Here is a 23672-nt window from a genome sequence, read left to right on the forward strand (position 1 = left end):
CTGATGGAGAACAGCACATGGAGGGGTTAAGTGATTTTAAGGCTTCATTAAAGTAATGTAGTGAGAGTTTGTAGATTTTAGCCCAGCCCTAGAATGGACTAACTACGTTTTGGTACAAGATTATTCTGCTATTATGAGAATGAATGAGATTTAATGTAAAGTTCAATTCACGACTTCATGAATGGAATAAGACAGGTTTTCATTTTGCATCCACATTTCACTCACTCACACACACACACACACACACACACACACACACACACACACACACACACACACACACACACACACACACACACACACACACACACACACACACACACACACACACACACCTACACCTATCTGATTCCACTTCTGTCGGAATCAAATGCAGGTGCGGTTTTGTCCCTCCTCACAACATTTGTTATGGAGAACAGATGAAAGGGATAACAGCCTGTCATATGTCTTCCAGCCATAAGCTGGTTGTTGGCCTAATTAGTCTGAAATGAATTTGTTTCGTGACCAGAGAAGTCGTCGTCGTGCAATGCCAAGTGAGAACTGCCACTTAAAGACTTTGTCAGACCAAGTAAGCTTGTTGTTATTTTTGTTATGTTTACATTTTTATTGTTATTTGCACAGCTGTGTATTTTGTTAAGCAGTAAAGGAAAACCTGTAATTATACTCTATTTTAATCAGTCTGTAATTGTTGTTGAAAGCAACTGAAGGAGGCATTCTCAGAGATAGGCCTATTTTTATTTAATATAGGTTATTTATTTTACATAATTTTTCATTAACATGTTAATATATTGTGCAGCTGTATATTTTCTAAACGGAAAGGAAACCCTGTCTTTGCATTTTATTTTGATCTGCTTTAATAAATGGTCTGCTTTAATAAAAGTGCTTAGGACATAAATACAGAGTCGTGTCGTCATTCAGCCTAAAAAGATCGCAATATGATTTTTGCTCCATATCGCCCAGCCCTACATCTGATATATAGCGGTATATCTCATGGAACAATTGTAATTGAAGACAGAAATCAAAATTCAATCAATTTTTGACTATGGCAGAATTCAATTTAAGTGAGATATTGTTTCAGAACTTCCAAACAACAATTTTCCATATTGTTATTTTTAAATTCAAAACATTTTTTTTAACCCTGCCCTAATATTCACGTTGACAAATACATTTAATTTATTTAAAAACACCCCTATTCTGGAAAGATATAATACATGATATAACATCACAGAGAAGCTGACTCTCTCGGTCAGAATTCAGAAAGAACTTTTCGTTCAGATTTGGTCAAAGTGGACCGAGTACATTAAAGCCACGAGGTTAGATTTTAGCGGAATTGTTAAAGGAATGTATGAAAATGTGATTGATGTAAACAGTCAACAATAAATACTAAAACTAGGAAAGATTATGGATACAAAATTATTGACGTTGACTGTTATCTGTTGCTTTATTTGATTGTACATTTTTGGATATCATTGCCAATGCCATTTCAGAGTCTCGAATAATTGGAAGCTGATGCATTTCACAAATAAAAACAAAATTTGGATAAAGCCAGCGATGGTACAGGGAAGTGTGCCTTGCCTCCCGGTGTTGGTGCTTGTTGAGTGCCAGGGTGTTGGAGCTGTACTGGTTGTGGTAGACCCGGTATTTCCCCTCCTGGCCCAGTTTGAAGTAGTTACTGAGGGTCCCCTTCATCACCACCTCCTTGGAGCCACGTGTGCTGACCCGCGTGACGTCGCCCTGCGCGTTGACCACCAGCACCTACGGGCGGAAATAAAAAGAAAAATAAATAATAAGATCACAGCCTCAGTAAAACAGGACCTTCTCTGAACTAAATAAATAAATATTTAACTCAAAACCATAGAAAATTTTGTGTTAGGCAGAGAATTTAAATTTTCAAGAAATTTCCCCCAAGAGGATATCATTTATATATTTTGTCTTGTAAATTATAAAAAAAATATAATAATAAATCAAATTAAATAAGGGTAAATTATTCCTGATTTTTATGTTGACTTTTTTAGTTGATATCAGATTTTTACATGATTGCTCTTTTTTGTGTAACAGCAGAGTACAGTACTATTTGTCTTACTAATACTTAGTAGGACAAACTCGTATTAGATTTTATATTTCTTATATTTTATTGCTTCCGGCCTAATTATCAATAAATATTTTACCTAATACTTTTAGCAAAGCATTTACATATACTGTATGTTAACTAAAATTGTCACAAAATAATCTTGATACGATAATAATGAGGCATCTGGAAAATCTGGATACTAGAGGGGTGGGCAATAATTCATCATTTATCATATATTGTGCTTTTGTCAGTGTGTAACAGAGCGTAGGTGATCCGTACGGATTGGCACACATGTGAACTGCGGGTCAATTGCAAAATTGAACCATCATCATGAAATACAGTTTTACTGCCGCTGTTACTTTTTACAGTAATAATTCTATACATCTCGATGCGGAGTTGCAGTTATAAGAGATAAACGCATCTGAATAAAGACAGATGCGTGCTCCTCTGAAGCCCAATGATTGGTTTATGGTACGTTGCGCTATGTTGCTGGTACTTTATGACGTGGTGAATTAGCTGCTGAATGCTGCCGCTATGCATCTGTGCATCCGTCATATTGGAGCAGTCATTGGATCCACGAGTAAACAAATGTGTATTGAGAGATGCAGACCTCTGTACAAAATCGAATGTAACTTGCTTAATTCTGAACCAATTTTCAAGAAATTTAGTTTGTTATAAATGTGAGAAATTAAACATGAAACTGGTTACTATTGGAATAAAATTCAGTTACTGGGGTTGGATCTAATAATATTTTTGCATTCACTACATGTTTAAAGGAAGAAGGTGTCATGTGTCCCTCATATTGCACTTTAATTTCACAAGTTAGTATAGAATATAGGGGCTGAGAGTAGAATCATCAGTCAGAAGCCTTTAAGAGAGTCTTTAAGTCGAGTCAGTGTGCATTACATTAACAAGATAAAACAGATAGAAGCTTACAAAATGCACAGGGATAACATTTTACTGAAGAATTATAAATAAGGGGAATCATAAATATATTTTTATATTTGTGAATTGTCCGTGAATTGACGCGAACACGGCTCTCCATGCGCCCCAATCGCCGCACTCCGTTGCTTTTTTGGAGGAATGGGGACGGGGCATGGAGGAATGGGGCATGCGCGTATCGTTAAGATTTTATTGGTACCACTTCTCTTACCCATACCGCGATCGATCCGGTACTTTAACGGTACTCTTATTTGTTGGTTTCTTTTTTTATTTTTCATTTTTTGGAAAAAAACTAAACAAATCAAGAGCAGAACACTGCTTTATATTCTGCGCATTACGCATGGAGAGGGGCCAATAGGGGCGCATCTGTGTCCTCATCTCCTTGTGCTGACGATGGAGCGAGAGAGAGAGGAGAGAGATGTCTCTTCTGATAATCGCTAAAATGCTTCTTGGACAAATATCTTAATCCTTTTGTAAGTTAGACACAGGTTATAAAACCTAAATGAATGGAAAACTATTTCCTTAATTTCTCTAATACTGTTAACAGAACTGGTAATGACGAAGCTTATTGATACAATGGTCTTTAATAATTAAGCTCCAGGGCCCGTTTAATACTGGGCCTCGGTACAGCTTTTTATTTCACACCTAATATGAGGTGTTAAATAGTTGTGGTGTGATATCACACTTTTCAGGACTAAATATTTGTGGAGAAGTGATGAAGCCCCAAAAGGGCCCAGCGCTATGGAAGTATGCCACATTTTCCCTTGTAAAACTAGGGAGAGAATAGATTAATTTGATATGTTCTCTTGGGTCTAAACCTTCCTGATAAACCCTAATAAAGTCCCACAGTGGCTTTATTTGCCATCTAGTTAGGTCTGAGGGCCGGCTGCGGCTCTCACCTCCCTCCCCTCCTTGAAGCCCTTGTTGGCTTCGTGGACGGCGGCAGCCACCTGCTGGCTCTTCAGCTGGCTCAGCTTGCTCTCTGGGTTCCTCAGCCTGGTCACCATGCGCGTGGCCGCAGACCTCTTCCATCCTGGCCCAGCCACCTCTCCATTGGCCTGCTCCTTCCCGTCCCCTGGGTGGTAACAAATTTGTTAAGAAGAAATTTTCATCAAGGGTTACACTTTCAAATTGATCTTTTATTAAAGTGGTAACCCGTAGTATTATTTTATTTAAAAAGTCCCCTATTTGATTTTTTTCCCGTATTTATTTAGCTGACACTTTATAAGAAACTGGCATTTAATGTGTTTCTGTTACGCAGGCGCCCCCCATACGCTTTTTTCTTTGCCAGCCGCAGGGTCTGCCTCTCCCAACAGGAATGCAAAGAGCACATGCAAGAAGTGAACGGTAGACGCGGTGAATTGTGATAAACCAGCCTAGCTAGTTGTGGTAAGTAAACCGCTGATAAGGATGAACATTCCCAAAAAAAGAACCTTTGCAGTTTTCAATGGAATTCTGGGACTTGTACTGTAATACACCCAATGGAGAGGACCATATGGATTGCCACTTTAAACTCAAAGTCTAATTTATTACAGCCTAAACTTGAATAACGGCATTTCATACTGAACATTTTTGGCAATCTTATAGACAAACAGTTGTCTACAGATGGATATAAACTGAAGACATTGTTCGTACTGACCTGCGTCATCCAGGCTGGCCAGGGAAGACTGGGAGGACTTGTCCGCCAGATCTGGAGGTTCAGGGCCCCGGGGTGCGCCGCCTCTCCCCATGCTGCTGCTGTTGCTGTTCTCTTCACAGGGCTGGGGGGCCTGGATGAGGCCGGGGACCCCCTCCCCGTTGGGAGGAACTGAGTCCGAGGCTGGGGTATCTGTTACATGAAGAGCGAGAGAGACATGATAGAGGACAAAATGGGATTGTGAACATTTCTAGCACAAGACAGACTTACTTTTATACCTACCGCGTTGTTTTCCTGTCAACAAATCTCTCAGAGCTGGTTTAAAAGACTGTGCAATGAGGAGGGTTTGGTGATCTGCATATACGTAACAATATCTGATTATATATTTTAAATCACATTTTAAAGAATTGAACTGGAGGTTAATCACACTGAATTGTTATGTTAGGTAAAGTACTGTATGGGATCTCATCTCTAGTTTTTCGCATATAACCCTTTCCCTCCTCATTAACTTACAGAACAAAATTGAATTAATACTAAGTCTTAATTGCATGATGATACCAGTGAAGGATGACAAATGATAATATCGCCCAGCTCTACATGCTCCGGAAGCTGTGGGATGAACGAAGTGGAAAGATGGAAGAAAGCATCTGGAATCAAGTGAACACCAGCAGGCCGAGTGCAGGTGCGAGCCACAAAACAAGCGTTTTCGAGGCAAGCCCAGATATTCGCTGCACTCCGGTTCCCTCTAGTGATCAGTGGCATGCAATGCGCAAATCAAGTCGGCTCACATAAAAGATAAAATATGGGTCGGTTCAGAGCAAAGATGACGAGCAAGACAGCTCCACCTTTGAGCCAAGATGTCGCAGAAGAGCAACTCCACCCACAGCAAAGCACAAGAAGCAGAGCCACGATATAAGCCGCAATATAAGCTGCTAAAACAAAAGCGATGCGATAACGGGGCCTGATTTTAGTTGTTCTCTAGCCTAAAGTCCTCAGGAGGGCAAAGTGGCCAAACCTGCAATGACTCCACACGTGATTCAGTGAATGAGATGAGTGGCAAAAGCAATAACCGATGGCTGCGAGGTAAGAAGCAGAGGCAGGCAGGGAAACAGTAAAAGCACAGGAAATACAACCAAACCGACAAAGCCACAGTCTCTGGCAGCTATGAAGTCAGAGAAAAGCCTTTCGTGAAGCTGGTCTAGGGTCGGTTTAGCAAGCCAGGCCTGAAGCGATCTCAGACAGGGTCCCGATAGGCAACGGTGGACAACTTCCAGGCGGAGCGTCCCAGATACCTTGGCCTTGGCTCAGATCATTGACTTCTGCATGGGAGGGCCCCTGTTCCTCTTCGTGCTCTCCAGCGGAGGCGGGGGGCTCCCGGGCCTCGGTGTCCCGGCCAGAGCTTTCCCCGCTGGTGACTGTTGGCGCTGGAGATGGGGTGGCTGGAGGCTTAGGTTCCTCAGAGAGGCTACCGAGGTTGCCGGTGGCTCCGGGACCAGCAGGGGAGGCCTCAGTGACTACAGACAGACAGCAGCAGCAGCAGCAGCGTTAGGAAAAGGCCTTGACCGAAGCCAGGGGGCGACGGGGATGGGATTACCATGGCAACAAACCTAACTGTAAAGTCTCATGTAATTTAAACTACTTCGCAAAAAATGACATCTTTCGAAATAAATAATGACACCCAACTACTACGCTGGCGTGTATGTGTCCACCAATGTGTGCACCCGCACTTTGTTCTGCCTCTATTGGAATCATCTCAGAGGGTCAAAACAAAAACTCCGCAACACAAGAGAGAGAGGGGATATCATAGGGTAGGCCATTCTAATCAGAAGTAAATATAGCTTGCGCCATGATGTGGAGTTTAACGATAACTGCACAATTTTTTTCATTTTTCTTTCGGGCTGTAACATCTCCCTGAGAGGAACTTACATGCCGTTATGACATCGCTGTTGCTGTAATAACAAAGTTACGAGGAGTAATATTATCAAATCAGACCTGCAGAAATCCATGATAAAAGTTATATGGTAGATTTTTGAAATGTTGTAATTATGAACCAGTCTTTTCTGTAATATTCAATGCAACCATTAAAGAAATCCTATTTTCCTTCCGGCTGAGCGTTTCAATTAAAAGTTTGATGATTGAGCCATACAAACAACATATTTTGTAAAATTGTCATTAAGAAACAAACGGACAAAATGGAAATGGTTTCGTGGGACACAATAAGCACTATTATTATCATGATAAAAAAATTCCATCGCTAGTTGGTGTTATGGTTATTTATGAGGTCTCCGGTATAGTTAATGTTAGGGTTAATTATTCCGTGATTCTGTGGCACGGTCAGCATTCCCTGCCCCCGATTATGCAGGGTCGCCGATTTCCAGAAGACCTGGTTGATACTTCAACTCAGGGGAATTAAATGATACACGAACAGGACCGGTTACAGTCAATTAATGAACAGATGAGGACAAATCAGCACTTTTTGTGTTTTATTCAGCTAAATAAGATGTAAGTTGTCTTGCTTTTGAACAAAGTTGGCTTTAAATTTCCACCACAATCCATCAAAATCATCACCCATTACCTCCATCCTCCTCGCCTCTTACCTGCAGATGTGACCTCCTCCTCCTTGTGCTCCTGCATGTCCTCTTGCGGCTGACCTTTGACCTCGCCCTCTTGTCGCTCCTCCCCCGTGGCCACCCCCTCCCTCCCCCCCGCCTCCTCCTCCTCCTCTCTCTGCCTCTCCAGCCGGGCCTTCTGCGCCTCCACTGCCGCTCGCCGCTTCACCTCCTCCAGCTCCTCCTCGTGCTTGGCCCGCAGACGCTCCAGGATCTCCTCTGATGATAGACAGTGGTTCACAAAGAGTTTGCATTCAAAACACAGAAACAAGTAATAAGTCCAAGTTCAGAGGCAGCCTGCGGGGCCGGGTATGGAGCAGGATTCTCATGGTTTTGATTTCGATGCAAAAGGTCACAATTCTATTCCATATCAATACAATCTGATGAAATCTGAAGAAATGGCCCATGGTACAATTCTAAAGCAGTCCATTGAAATTTTATACAAGTCCAAAAAAAGAACAGGAAAAAAGGTCTTATATTTGATGGTCGCACATTGAAGGTGGAAAGGTGTTCAATTGAGATGTTTCAATTGTAAATTGCAAATTGTAAAAAAATGCAGATCCAGAGTAACAATGCGTCCCTCGGGCCCTTTTCACATTCATGTCGACCTATCGAAGTGAAAGGCCGCCCTTGAAGTATAAACATACTAATGAGGAAGAAGAAAGTCCTAGCTTCACATTTATACACAGCAAAAAAAAAAAAAAAAAAAAAAGGATCCCAATAAGAGCAGAAATTACATTTGAAACAGTAGGAAAAATATTATTTTATAGCCCTAATATAAACTCATAAACACATATGCCATCAACATAGACTGAATATGCATGAGTCACATTGCATATGCTTCCCACTGTGCAATAAGCTTACAGGGGGGTCATGCTGTGCGGTGGACCGAGCGCCTCGGGGAGAGAATTTGATAAATTAGAGCTGCTGTGATAAGCCACATGCAGAGTGGCACGCGGCGCGGGGGGGGTATTGCCTGGAGGAACCGGTTCTAATTCATGGTATTTGTGATAGATATAGGCTTAGTGGTACACTACTACTATATACGATAGCAGCGTGTCCAAAACATTTCTAAAATCGCAATAAAATTGGCAGTGAGAGGCCATGTTACAACACTGCGTATTCACCACCCTCTTACCACACACACGCACGCACGCACGCACGCACGCACCAACAAAGCCCGAGAACCTTTGACATGGGATCACTCACCGGAAAGTGATGTGTTTGTGTGTGACCGTGCACTCATTTCATAAGTCCATTTCCTTTTGTTTATCAAATGCTGTGAGTCTCCACTATTGATCCACCAATGGCTGTTTTACATCCAAAATGTATGTGTTCATCTTCCATCTACGATTCATCCACCTAAAGGAGCAACACCCCCTCTGCTTACACCATTAGTAACGTAAGGAAGAAGTGAACTTGAAATAAGAAGTGCAGCAGCTTTAATTAACATTTCACTTAAATAAAATTTGGACAAAATCAAAAACAAAATGAATATGGCAAGTAGGCCTTAATCAAAATAAATAATCAAGTTTCTGGTGTTTCCCGTCTTCTTTGGGATGTCTCATCCACATATACACCTTTTCCACTGCACCACAAACCCGGTAACACCCGCCAAAATCGGGCATTTGTCATCAGTGGGAAAGGAAAAACCCGGGTCTTGGGATTTAGACACGGGTTTTAATGGGCACAACCTCCACCTCCACCTCTCTATTTAACGGCTGCTTTGGGTCAGAACTTAAATCTCCCAAAAAACAACAAGGTATGGATGTATGTGTCCCTGTTGTCAATGAACATCATCTTTCCTGAGTTTCTGCTGCTCTCTCCCCTGCCGTTGTGTTTATAAGTTCAACCTACCCACGAGGGAGGGGTGAAAGGTCAGCTTTAGATTGTCCAAATTGATTGGGTTTTATGTTGCCACTTACCTAACACGTCTATAAATGAACAAATCGGCGTAAGACATTGTCGATATTCTCAAGCTTATTTTTTATCGACATTGAGGGAAAAAATATCGCAGCAATTATCGTTACATTACCACCCAGCACTAAACGCACCACATCAATATTACTTAACATATCGCCCAGCCCTGTGTGTCGTAATGTACCAAGACATCAACAATGACAGTCAAATTAAATTATCCTTAAATTACCGTTACCACGATGTTTCGTTTTGTATTGAAACGTGCCATTTTTTGCAATACTTGTATCACTTGATTTTTGCCGATACACCGCCATTTTCAATGCTGTAGGCCGCTTTATCATTTTTTTGAATAAGTCAAGGTAGTGATAGAAGATGAAACAGAAGGGAAGATGGTTAAGCTTTATGTCTGTGGACCTGATATCAACAGGGAGCGAGAGAAGCTGAGGCTTTAGGTGTTGGAAGGCGGCCAAGCTGGCAGCGGGGTGGAGTTACATAATGGCCCCGGGGCGGTCCCTACGGTCTGACGGCTATGACTGCCTGGCATTCATGGGTGATGAAGTGAGAGGGAGCGTATAGAAAATAGGATTGAATAGTTTCACTCAAGTAGTACCCAATTACGAGTAAAAGTATGGGTGAAATAAATCAAATAAATGAGTTAACCTGGATGTTCTAAACCAAAAGGGACAGATTCCAACACAGCATGAAGATTTAGGCTGAAGCAGAATTATTCAAATGTGAACAAATACAGAAAGATGTCCTAAGTGGTTACTTTAACCCCTGGAGAGACGGAATGGGGAAGCAGGAGAAATACAGCATTGCGCTTCATGCAGTTTAGCGCAGCGGCGATTTGGGACCAATCGACCAGAATACACATCAGAGTATTTTGGTAGATTGGAGGCAGTTAATCAGACGGACGAGGATGTCGTTTTACTTTTCTTGTAAAAAGAAAACTTTTTATAAAAATAAATGACAGAGCTTTTGATGTTATACCCCCCAAAATATTTTGGGAAAGTGATATTGCCACATACTATTAGTTTTAACATGTACATTAACGTGTTCTTTATTTTTTAATTGGAAAGAAATCATGATTAATTTGGCTGATAGTCGTTTACCGTTCATTCCCTCTGCTAGAATGGCTAAGTGAGTTTTAAGTAAAAGTACAAATACCCTGACACAAAATTACTCTTATAAAAGTGAACCTACTTTTCTAATCTTTCTGCTGAAGTAAAAGTATATAAGGAGTTGCTTTTAAATGTACTTAAGGTATTAGATCATATCTGCTGCCTTGATATCACAGAGCCTATAATACAGTATAATATAATATAGCTCATGCATATCCTGGCTGCAATTTACAAAAATGCTTACTTACATATACATTACTTAGTTATAGTTACTTATACAATTACTTAAGTAAATAAAAAATGTAATGTGGCTGTGTTAGAAATGTAGTAGAGTAATAAGTAAACATATTAGCTTTAAAATCAAATGTAGTAGAGTAAAAGTCGGAAGTCCCCCAAAACATAATATACTTTAGTATGCACAGATACCTGAAAGATGTACTTAAGTACAAGAACAGGAAAGTACTTATAGATTGTTACTTTCCACCACTGCTGTAACGCAGCCTAATACCAGAAAAAACAGCGCTTAAAGAGTGCCTCTACTCAAAATTACTTTGTTCAAAAATTTTTAGCAATATTATTGGACGAAAGGCCAAAAACAGGTGAATGCTATAAATGCAGAAATGTTAAGGTTTATAGTAGCCAAACACCACACACCAATAAAGGGAACTGGTTTGAGAGGGGAGTTATATGACATAGCATTGATGTGTTCATAACTCAAGAATCCTAATCGGTTGGTTTTCTTTAGTTCCGCCCTTACGGTAGAAGTCCACCTGATGGGTAGGTGCAGTGTATGGGCATGGCGCTCAGCGTGGTTTTTCCACTGGCTCCAGAAGCATCTATGTTGTTGTAGAGTGAGGGGGAGTATTGAAAACAACATAAATTTAAATATTTTTTTACTCAATTTGATAATACTGTGACGCATGGAGGGTTCGACCAGAGAGAGATTATTGAAGGAGCTGTAGACGGAACCTTCGTGGAAAGCCCAAGTGCATTTGTCTGCCGCGAGGCTATAGCTACCCCAGGGTTGAGGTGTCTAGTCGGAAAATAATAACCTGGGATGGTCATGTCCTTTTTTTATTACAGACTTCTCTTCAGACACTCTTTTTCTCCTTCCACTCGCACCCAGCGACCTCCTCACTTCCCTCTCTTCTCTGCTGCCACACTATCCTGGACACCTGCCCTCCAATCAGATGAACTTTTGCACATTGTAAGAATGAACTTCAACATCTATTGATAAAAAATACACGTCGCGTGCAAAAATAGAGAAATGGCGCGCGGGTGACGTGGCCGGTAGAGCTGTAGCAGTGGATTAACATAGGTTTAATAGTAAGTGCACTCACTTCTGTTAGAGCTCAGAGTAATGGCCAACTATTTAAGCAGGAGTTTGAGAGGAGACAGAAGACAGCGAGCATTTTGGCGTCAGTTGAATTGACAAAGGGTCTGGTCTATGATCCACTGGCCACGCCCATCTGGCAGAGCTCCGCCCACTTTTAGCTGTTTTGGTTTGTTATCTTTTCAAGAAAAGAAGAGGAGGGTGGGAGACTTCTGGGTTTAGAATAGTCATGAAAAGTTTGGCTCTTTTAGGAGATTTGGCTCTTCACGTGTCATTCAGTGAATGTCAAAAAGGGTGAATGCTTTTGGCATAATTTATATTAAATGTGAACTTATTTTTTTAATGAGTGACACGTAAAGAGCCAAAGAACCTCTTTACGTGTCACTCATTAAAAAAATAAGTTCAATTTTCGGACCAAGAAGTCAGAAGAGTAATTTCGACTCCTAGTTGTGAGTGGAATTCCGACAAGAATCATTAAATTCTGTCAAAATTATTTTTCAAGGATGAATGCAAAGTGTAAAAAATCAGTCACATATAATATAAATTATGCCAAAGCATTCACTCTTTTTGACATTCACTGAATCCTCTGTGGTTCGCTGCTGGGCTTCAAGCGCATATGCGTCTTCTTCAAGAGCCGAGTCCCAGTAAATGCCTGGGTGCAGTTTTGTGTGTGAGAGACTCCTTTAAAATATTTGTTTGCTAGAAACAAATCGTTCACATGTCTCACTAGTCTAGAGGCTCTTTAAGATCCGCCTCATAACGCGACATTAAAGCACATCCAGCTCTGCCGTCGGGCCTGACTCACCATTGGCAGCGGTGAGGAAACACTTGTTGCTGCCGCGGGCCTTGTTGGTGAGGTCTTCGGTGATGTCCATGTGGGTGTGGATCTCGTCGCGCATCTCCTCCACCACCGCGAACAGGTCAGCCTCCCAGTACTCCTTGTCCAGGCCCTCGATCAGCTCGGCCAGCTGGACCTGTGGGAGGGAAGAGGAAAAACACAAGAGGAGATGAAAAAAGAGGACGTGCACGTGGAAAAGAAGGGTATAAAAGGAGGATATAATTATGATAATAACCGTAATAATGAATCATGGAATAATGGTGTATTTTGTAATAATAATAATAATAATAATTACATAATACATTTCAATGTATTTCGTAATTAATTATGACACAATGCGGCAGTTATTGTGTTATTACGGTACAACTTTCGATGATGAGTATGTAAAAATAAACACATTCAGTAATAACACACAGTCATTGAAACAAAAACATATGCACTATGCATTATGCATTATGTTTTGCCCCATTATTACAAAATGTGGCGAAACTTACTATGTTTTCAATTCAAGACGTCTATTTGTTTATTCCAAAATGACTTAATAAGGGTCAAATTTATTACTTTTTGGCAAGTTATTTTGTTACATAAAATGTGGTGTTACAAGGGCTGTTGAAGAAAGGTGAAATTCAAGAGAGTTGAATTCATCACTGACAGGGTGTGGGGTTTCCTTGTAGGCACAAACACAAAAGCTAAGACACATCTATGCCCAAACAAGGCTTTCATGAAATATTAAAGCAGTGGAAAATAAACCCAGAGTCAATATCTTTAATTTAAAATATAATTTGAGTTGATGGTGGGAACGCTAAGCTTGAGTTTACCTTGGTGCTGTAGTACCAGATGGCCTTGTCTTCCTGTTCACCATCCTCCTCACTGGAGGAGAGACCGAGCAGCAGAGAGAGAGGAGGCAAAAGAAGTGTGAAAAAGGGAGGGAAAGCAGACAGGGGGAGACAACAGATGGGGGAAGAGAAGGATTAGGGTTTGTGATAAGAGACTGTCAATTATGTCATGAGAGCGTGACAGTTTAATTAGATATCCAATGTTGTTGTTTTTTGCTATCCTTCTGTTTTTACTCTATGACTGTAACTAGAGGCTTTCAGCCAATGAGAGCCCCCATCAGCTTTTTAATCCTCTAATTAACAACACAAAGCACTAGATTCAGTCTCCGCCATAGAGAAGTCAAAGCATAACAAGGTCAAAAACAGAGAAACCTGCAATCTGAGGTGGAGCTGATGCTGCTGCTTTGACTAAGAATTCAAAGTGGTAATCTGTAAGATTATTTTGTGAAAGAAAAATCCTATATTCAATACTTTCTTTTCCGCTGTCACTTCCACTGTGCACTAAGAAATAGCCATTCAATGCATTTTGTGTTACGTATGTGCTTCTCTCTCTGCCGTTTCCGTTGTTGTGGTGGGGTCCGCCATTCCAATCAAGAATGCAAATATGGTGCAGAGGCAAGAAGTGAAAGGCTGCCAAGGTGAATTTGATAAACCGGCATGGCTAGTTTAGAACAAAGATGAGGGTTTACGCAAATGTTTAAAAAAAATTTAACTGTGGGACTTGGGAGTGGAATCCACCCAACACAGACAATATTATGGATTGCCAAATTGAATGAGCCATGGAGCCGTATATGTTCCAAAAGTATTTTCATTCCAAAAGGATTCAGGATATACAGACATGGATAAATTTGTTGGCACCCTTACAGCTCATTAAAACAATGCTTCATTCCCTTTGAAAAGTGATGAAATTAAAAGCAATTTTCTCATGTATACCTGCATGCCATTGGTATGTCAGAGTAAAGCAAAGAAACTGTGAAAATAGGTAATTACTGCTAAAGAGATCAATTATATTCTAAAATGGCATGGACAGATTTGTTGGTACCCCCCTCGAAAAGATTATAAATAACTGGATTATAGTGATATTTCAAACGAACTGTTTTCTTTAATTGGTGTCACACGTCTTCAATCTTATAATCAGTCATTCAGCCTATTTAAAGTCACTCTGCTGTTTGGTATCATTGTGTGCACCAAACTGAAGATGGACCAGAAGAGAGAGTTGTCTGAGGAGATCAGAAAGAAAATTATAGACAGGCATGTTAAAGGTAAAGGCTATAAGACCATCTCCAAGCAGCTTGATCTTCCCGTGACTACAGTAGCAAATATTATTAAGAAGTTTGAGGTCCATGGGACTGTAGCCAACCTCCCTGGATGCGGCCGCAAGAGGAAAATCTACCCCAAATTGAACAGAAGGATGGCGCGAATGATAGAAAAAGAGGTAAGGACAACTTCCAAAGAGGTACAAGCTGAACTCCAAGGTCAAGGCACATCAGTGTCTGATCGCACCATCTGTCACTTTTTGAGTGACAGCCGGCTCCATGGAAGAAGACCCAGGAGGACTCCACTTTTGAAAAAAAAACATAAAAACCCAGACTGGAATTTGCTAAAATGAATATTGACAAGCCACAATGCTTCTGGGATACTGTCCTTTGGACAGATGAGTCAAAACTGGAGCTTTTTGGCAAGTCACATTTATGTTCACAGACGAAAAAATCAAGCTTTCAAAGAAAAGAACACCATACCTACTGTGAAACATGGAGTAGGTTGATTATGTTGGGGCTGCTTTGCTGCGTCTGGCATGGGGTGCCTTGAATCTGTGCAGGGCACAATGAAATCTCAAGACTATCAAGGCATTCTGGAGTGAAAAGTACTGCCAAGTGTCAGAAAGCTCTGTCTCAGTCGCAGGTCATGGGTCCAACAGGATAATGACCCAAAACCCACAGCTAAAAGCACCCAAGAATGGATAAGAACAGAACATTGGACTATTCTGAAGTGGCCTTCTATGAGGCCTGATCTGAATCCTATCGAACATCTATGGAAAGAGCTGAAACATGTAGTGTGGAGAAGGCACCCTTCAAACCTGAGACAGTGTGGGCCAAACTACCTGTTGACAGTTGTAGAAGTCTCATTGAAAGCCTCTAAAGGTTGTGCAACAAAATATTAGGGTTAAGGGTCCCATCATTTTTGTCCATGCCATTTTCATTTGTTTTATTATGTAAAATATTCTGTTGAATCAAACATCAAAAGCCATGTCTGATTTCTAATAAATATGGACTTAACAATGATGGATGCCAAACACTTTTGTAAGTTTCAAGTTATTTCAGAGAAAACTGTGGGTTATTTTTTCCTTCGAAGCGTACCAACAAATTTGTCCACGTATTTATGTGGCAGCACAGATGCAGTAGCACTCTTTCATGCTCTTTCGGGCCTCATGCTGGGGGGTGGAGTGGTGGGTGAAGGCCTTTGGCTTTGTGTGCATACACTTGCACACGCAAATAAAAATTCTGTTTGCGAGCCAAGCATATTACAAGCAATCTCTCCTTCTGATGTTCCGAACAATCCCATCTGGGTGCAACGCTACTCAAGATGAGCTCTTCCAGGCGATGGAAAAAAAAAATAATAATAAAAAAATAAAAATAATAATAATAAATATATATATATATATATATATATATATATATATATATAATAAATGGTCAAGAAAACAAACAAGTGAGTGGATGAATTCAAATAACAGAAAAAGGGGGTTGATCCAAAGTCTGTTTATGTAAAGGCCTAGGACAATAGGGTAGCAGCAACCCAAGATGAAGAGAGAGCTGCTTTTTAACTTCCATGCCCGGAAGCAGGAGATCTTAGGCCATGTTACAACAGTGCGTATTCACCACCCTCTTACCACACACACACACACACACACACACACACACACACACACACACACACACACACACACACACACACACACACACACACACACACACACACACACACACACACACACACACACACTCCCTCTCTTTTCCTCTGGCGGACACATACTCCCAACACAAATTCAATGTATGTAGGCCCGGTTGCACGAAGCTGCTTCTGTGCATGACACACAAGCACACAGCCGGTGAAATGAAGATCTATTCCCCAGCACCTGACGATTCCGGCCTCCCGCTCCTCCTGCTTGTCCAGGTGATCCCAACCCTCTCTGAGAGTTGCGGAGCGGGGATGCCTGCTGACACCAGCGCCCCGGACTATCTATGACTGCTCAGCAGCCAGATGATGCCAACACATCAGCCCCACACTGCTGACCGTCTATGGTATTAATACAAAATGATTTATGGGTTCACTTTGCAGGTCGGGCAAATCTGCTCCTAAACATAGCGATAATGGCTAAAAACAACTGCTGCTTTGTCCCTTTGTTGTGTTCAGAGAGTCTTTCAAAAATAATATGTGGTTGGTAAAAATGGGAGTCTCCATCGTCACAATTAGCGGCTTTTGCCACATTTTATTAAGCTAATTAGATTAATCTCTGTTTCGACGGACTCCTAGCCTGGCATCCCTAGACCAATTCGCAAATGCATATTAGACTGGAATCTCCCGGTTCATTTTCAATTCCCAAGGGACGTTACCAATGGGCGCTGACCAAAATGTCTCTGGATGCAATTGGATAGACCTACAACCAATCAGAGCAACAAAACATGTGACATAGCGCTGAACGAGCTGGTAATTTAAACTTTTACCAAATCCTTTTGGAAGTACGGCAAACACATCCTTCTTATCAACAAAAGGTTTTTAGAGAAAATATGCCGTCTAGTTTGTTTAATACTGTCGTGATAGTGGATTCAACAGACTGTTCTAAGTTAACGGCAGCCATCTTGGTAAGGTGTGTCAACGGCTTTCCTCTGCATCGTCATCGTATCAAACCCGCCCCATATCAGATAAACGGTTGTGATTGGCCCGACCCTGGGAAGGTCGGGTAGAAATCTGTTTGAATGGGAGGGTGGCCAGACGTATTCTGCAGAGCAAATGAAACATGAGCTCGCAGATTTATCTGGTTACAGGGCTAAGGGACTCCAACTGAAGAACCAAATTCTCATGTAATTACACACTTAGTACACAGATCTGAGAAGTCTGAGCGAAAAAAACGATAATTACAATTGGAATATAGAATATCTGCACGACTAATCTGGCCTCTTACTGTAGAAACATAAAGGTTCCTCTCAATACACAAAAGGGCTGCAAAAACTAGCACTATGAAGACCTCTAAATCTAAATTGGGATTTTTCATTTAAAGTGGTGATCAGTAACATTTTGTTTTTAATAAACACCTTATTTAATGCTGTGTTTAGCAGGCAATTTATAAGTAACAGACATATTTAATGTATTCATGGTATGTATGTGCTCCTCTACATGTTGGTGGCGGGGTCCGCCTTTCCCGGCAACAATGTAAAGATTGGGCCGTGGTGAATTTGATAAAGCAACGGCCAATATGGATGAACATTCAGGAAAAAAGCAGCACACTCGGATGAAACGATATCCCCACCACTTGACCAAGAAAAAAAAAGGTGGATGGAAAGTTTCACTTTTGAGTGGAATTCTGGGAGTTGTAGGGTCTGATCTAATGGATTATCACCTTAAAGTTGAGGCCCTTTTTTTCAAATGACTCAAGTTAAAGTCTGTATCGATAAGATTTCCACTGCTTCAAAGCGCAACGAGTTAAGTGTCTTGACAGGGATATAAAGCTGCGGTTGAGAGATACCAGGCACTCCATTATTCATTAAATTGCTGCGGAGAGGCTTCCGATACAGACTGTCCTAGTCCTGGCTGTGCCCCTGTTCTGGTAGAAAATCAAGTGCAAAGCAAAGGTTGCAAAGCTGCACATGAGCTTTGCCAATGACGTTGACATTTTTGGCGGTCATAACAAGTTGGTGGTATTTTGGAAAGAATGGCAAACACTACTGAAACAGCTTTGGAAAGGCTTGTAGGCAATTTGAATTCTGCAGAGTTGTGAAAAAAACAAAAAATCATCAATCTTACCTACTGTAGCTTTTTCTTTTTTTTGTTTTCAAGAACTGCAAACACACTGTAGTTACCAATACGCTTTTATCTCCTTCCCTTTCTGCAAGGATACTCGGAAAGAGCTAACGCAAACTGAAACCCTCACCCTTAAAAAACACAAAGTAAAATAAAAAACGTCCGCCTTACACAACGATGCGTCGGTTCAGGAACCAGTACTTCCGGCGGTGGCGGTCAAAGCCGACGGGAAGCTGGCGGATGTATGGCCGGCTCTTTTGGCCCTCTGGGACGCAGTCGACCACACCGGGCACCTTGTGCGCCACGCACACCTCGCACTGCCACTCGTCCTCGGGCACCTCCTGCAGCGGCGGCTTGACGCATTCCAGGTGGTAGACGGCCGAGCATGTCTCGCAGCACAGCAGGTCGCCCAGCCGGTGGCAGACGCGGCAGTGGTCGTCGTAGGCAATCGCGCCCTCCGACATCAGCTCCTCACGCGCGATGTTGGTGGCCAGGAACTGGTCCACCAGGAACTGTAGCACCTTGACCTTGCTCTCCAGTGGCTCGTACGGATACTCCTCAGCCTCCTGGTGCGGCAGCACGTGGCGGTACTCCGGGTCACTCTCGCAGTACGCCCGCACCACCTCGGGCCATGTCATGCCGTCAATGAAGTACAGCGTGGAGTTGACCGAGTCCTTGAGGTCAGCGGGGCCGAAGGTGGTGTTGGAGGTGTCCTCCTCGCGCAGGATGGCCTTTAGCAGCGCTGTGTGTGTCTCCGCCAGCAGCGTACACTGCTCCTGGCCACCCAGCGCCGCGCAGAAGTCCTCGAAGCGGAACGGCGAGAGGCGCAGCACGGTGCCAAAGTTGCGGAGCACTTCGTAGATGGCGGCCACGTTGAGGAGGTGGCTGGCAGGGATAAGGAGGTCATCCGAGGACTTGGGCAGCTCCAGGGGGGTTGCGTTCTGGGCCTCGAAAATGGGCAAGCGTGGGCACGGCACTCGACCCCGTCTGCGGCCTGGCAGAGGGAAATAGAGGGGGCCAAAACAGAGATATATATATATAAAATCAAATCAAAACAGGAGAGCCATATATATGTATGGTTTATGACCAAAACATTTCTGCCCCCAAAGAAGCTAAATCACCTGGAAAAAAACAGCAAATAATACAATGACAATATTACATTTTCCATGTTTTATCGCCAGGTATTTATGCGTTATACCGAAATGCACTGGCACGCTGGCTCGTGAGGTATCATTTCGAGGATGATTCTAAGGGCCTGTGACTGACAGGGGCCCTAAAAAATTATTAGAACATTAGGGTTGGGCCCAATGTGATATATTTTCATGCGTCCCAAAATCCCTGGCGACGTCCCTGACCATGTGCATAAGGGCGTGAATGCACAGCACAAGCAGTGATGATGTATGCGCACCCATGACTCGGCACGTATAGAAATCAAAGTTGTGTGCGATCGATATGGGTCATGTGAGTCACATAACCTCTCTCCACTGCACACATTCCTGCCTTGTTCACAACCCATCTGTCAGCGAAGAGGGCACGCTGGTCATCTGAGGCAGAGAGTTATTTGTGTAATCGTCCCTGAGCCACTTATGGCGCATAAAATCAATGGAAGATCAGTGGAGTGGCAGAAGGGGCTGACAAACCAAAAGACGAACACAGCAACTCTTGAAAATAAGCCATTTTGACATACATTTTGGACGAAAGATGCGTCACAAATGTCGGAATAAGTGGCAGGCATAGTATATCAACCACACTAAAACTATGAATGTATCATAACAACCATAATAATACACATATATGATGCGATGGCAGAATGCACTAAACATTCTAAAATGGAATCATGCACATTTTATACTTGCATCCCTATAAAGCTGTGACCTGCAATCTGATAGGCATTAGGCCACGGACCTCAAGATTTTGTCTCCGAGTCCCCAAACTAAGGAGATTTTTATTGTTAGATATGATTACGTCAAAACTTCCAGACCTGTCTGTATTCTAGTTAGGGCGATAACAGTGAAACTATGATCAAAACAATCATGATGGTACATTCTCTAATGCTTGTAGAGATTTTTATATGAAAAAATGGTGAACTTTTAACTGTTAATAGTTTTGTTGGGGACCCCCTGGAACCTCTTGAGGGATCTTTGGGGCACGTTGAGAAGAACTGATGAAGGAAGGCATGACATGCATCGTGTGGATTAATTGAGTTGAAAAGCCTTTGCCCACATCATAATAGTAACGGCGCTACCGGCGTTGCCATGGTAACGCTGTAACAACCACGTAATATTCTAATGAGGGGCTTTTACAACTGAGCGCGTCTTTTCAAAACAAAAGCCCCACGCTGCTCTGTCACACTCGGCGCAACGAGAATGTACGCTGTCAGCAAACTAAACCAAGAATTAAGAATGAGACATGGTGAAATTCGACTCGGGAAATTTTCATGAAAATTGTGTATTTAGGATTAAATATTTACAGTCGAACAGCAGGCAAAACGCGTACAATAATATATAAAAAGTGTAAACAACGTCTAATTCGGTATCGCTTTGTTTGTTGCACACGTGAAGTTTCACTCAGTTAAAGTGCTGAACGAGGAGGGGATCAATGAATGGACGATGGCAAAACAGTGTCCACGTGAGTTCCTGAGCCGTAATAGTAATAACACTACTAACTTGAGACCAACAATTCAGGAGTAATAATGTTTGAAATGTAAAGAGGAATGATGTGCTCCTTCACGGCCTAAATCGACGACCCAAAACTGAAAATTACGATAATATTTATCGAATTCTACGAAATGTATTTTGCTTGTTAGCGTTTTTACTATTACTATGTGATTACCTCTTATAGGTGACATTTATTAAAGCACTTTGGGTTGCGTGTTGCGTATGTAAGGTGCTATTCCAATAAAGGTTACTATTCGTATTATAGTATAGTATGTTCCTTATTGTTACTTTCTGTCCAAATGAGATGAAACGGCAAACTAAAGATAAAAACATCGAATATCATGTCTTATATCTTAGGGTCTTTTTTTTTTAGCTCAATGTAATAATTTGACATTAAAGTTGTGATCTGTCAGAATGACAACATGTGAGACTGGGCTGAGTGCAGAGCGCACGGTGTAAACAAAGGCCCGTTTCTCGGTGCATTCTCCATTTTGAACAATGCGGCTTGCTTTCTCAATTAAATCTAAAAATGTCGCACCCGGGGTGCTGCCGTGCGAGCTGCGGCTCCTGAAGCTTCCCTCCGAGAAGCGGCTGGCACCGTCCTCCTCCTCCTCCTCCTCCGCCGGCGAACCCTCCAGGTCAGAGTCGTTCTCCGACGTGCTTCCCCCCTGCTCCTCCTCATAGTCCGAGCGGCTCCCGATCAGCAGCTCGTCCTCTTCTTCCTCCTCCTCCTCTTCCTCCTCCTCCTCATCATCCGACCTGAAGCTGAGGTTATCCTCCTCATCGCTGTTGTCATCGTAGACCACCTTGGTTTGGGGCCGCCGGGGTCCCCCCCTGGAGCCCCTGGCTCTCCCCCTGCTTCCCCGACCCCGCGGTGCCGCCGCCGCCGCGTAGGCTCCAACTTTCCCGCGGCCCCGAGACGAATCAAAGTGCTCGCGCCCGGAAACCTCCGAGTCCGGTTCCACGGAGCCGCCGCCGCTAACGCAGATACTCGTGCCCCGTCCCCGGCCGCGTCCTCTGCCCCTTCCGCGGCCGCGGCAACCCCGTCCCCTGCTGCCGCCGCGGGAGCCGCGCACCGGCCCGGGCGAACCTTCCCGCATCACCGCTGCATGTTTGGGCGGCCTTCCCCTTCTCCCCCGCATCGTAGGAGAGAGTCGGTTCACCTCGGCTTCAATTTCGGAGCTGGAGTGGCCCAACCAAGCCTGGAGAAAAAAAATACCCCCAGCCAAGCCCCGGTCTCGATTTTTTTTTTTTACAGCGGAAAGCTCAAAGCGAACGGCCGGTATCCCGCTCCGGGTCGCCTTGCAGACGCCATTTTTTCTTCTCGGCTCTCCCTCCGCTGAAAACACACAGGAGGCCCGTGTGTGTTATCGGGCAAGGTTCGGAAACAATTCGTTCCTGGCGAACAAATATTTGAAATGACTCGGGCGGCGGGAGTCGTTCCGGCAAAAGAGTGGGCAGGCGAGTACGTCTTCGACACGAAATTAAAATAATTACTGAGGACTAAATTAAATTCCAAGGTAAAATAAAAAAAATATATAAAAAAAGGCCAGGTCGTTTGCCATAATTCATTTTTTACACTTTGCATTCCACCTTTCATCCCAGCAAAATTATAATCATATATTCCCTGTAAAAAAATATCAATCTTTCTATCTATCTATCTATCTATCTATCTATCTATATATATCTATCTATATATATATAATTTACTACATAGACCAATGTGATAACATACCACAAGTCTCAAAACAAATGTAATAAATAATAACATTTAAACAGTGTTCAGTGCAATATGTATGTCACGAATCAATCTTTTGGAACCGTTGAAATAAACGGTCAACATCTGTATCAACTCAACGGTGCCACAAATCGGATACACCTACAATGTAAAAAAAAAAAAAAAAAGGAGTGTTTTACAGAATGAAACGATTCTTGAGAGAGTTCCAGTCACGACTCGGAGCCCCCCGACTCCTCTGCCTCCCGTTGATCGTCCCCCTCCCACCCGCGCGTCCCACCGAACGAATCCGAACGGAGGGTCGGACGACTGAACGACTCCCTTTTTCCAACTCGCCAAGAACCGAGTCTCAAAAGTGAATCGAGGCTTTCGTCGCCCGTGTACGGGAGGAGGGGAGGGGAGGGGTGGTGTCACGTGACACGCCGCTCCACAATACACCGTCGCCGTGTTTAGTTCGTCGAATGAGTTTTTTTCCGCGCCAACACGGCGCCGTTGCCGCGCGGGAGCGTTGCTGTCGACGCTCCGTTCGTCGTCGATGGCGAACCGCGGCTCCGCGTGTCGTGCATTGGGGGCCCCCCGGAGGACGGTTGGTCGGCGGCCGCCGTCGTCGTCGTCGTCGTCGCCGCGAAGAGGGCGCCTTTCCCTCGATCCTCCGGCTTCACAAGACGCTGTGACGAGGGACGTGAAGCCGTGGCCGACGCCGCGGACAAACACGTCGCCGCGCGAGTGTGTCGTGTAGAAACCCCCTCGCTGGTCTTGTCCTTGGCAGGATGTGTACATGTTATGGGATTCCAGTGAAGGCGACTAACATCCTTTACCCGCGCCTCAATATGTGTGTACGAACTCACAATGCAGCGTAACATTATTACAGCGACTTTTGTTCCCCTTGAATACATTTATTTGAGTGATAAATAACAACGCACAAGCAGTAAACAACCGTCTACACGTTTTTCCT

General features: G+C 43.1%; 1 protein-coding gene across 1 annotated transcript in view; it reads right to left on the reverse strand.

Annotated features, from left to right (window-relative positions):
* LOC307229537 (nucleosome-remodeling factor subunit BPTF-like) overlaps positions 1-22124 on the reverse strand; it is a gene marked incomplete at its 5' end in the record, with an annotated part of 90162 nt that extends 68038 nt beyond the window's left edge. Inside the window, 10 exons of the mRNA XM_079999536.1 lie at positions 1576-1755; positions 3913-4088; positions 4653-4841; positions 5942-6163; positions 7247-7338; positions 7381-7477; positions 12438-12606; positions 13289-13340; positions 18497-19319; positions 21521-22124. Of these exons, the coding sequence (XP_079855662.1) occupies positions 1576-1755; positions 3913-4088; positions 4653-4841; positions 5942-6163; positions 7247-7338; positions 7381-7477; positions 12438-12606; positions 13289-13340; positions 18497-19319; positions 21521-22124 (2604 nt within the window). The remainder of the gene's footprint in view (positions 1-1575; positions 1756-3912; positions 4089-4652; positions 4842-5941; positions 6164-7246; positions 7339-7380; positions 7478-12437; positions 12607-13288; positions 13341-18496; positions 19320-21520) is intronic.
* Positions 22125-23672: the final 1548 nt, after the last annotated feature.

The sequence above is a fragment of the Zeus faber genome (assembly GCF_960531495.2).
Source record: "Zeus faber genome assembly, chromosome: 4".
Lineage (NCBI taxonomy): Eukaryota > Metazoa > Chordata > Actinopteri > Zeiformes > Zeidae > Zeus > Zeus faber.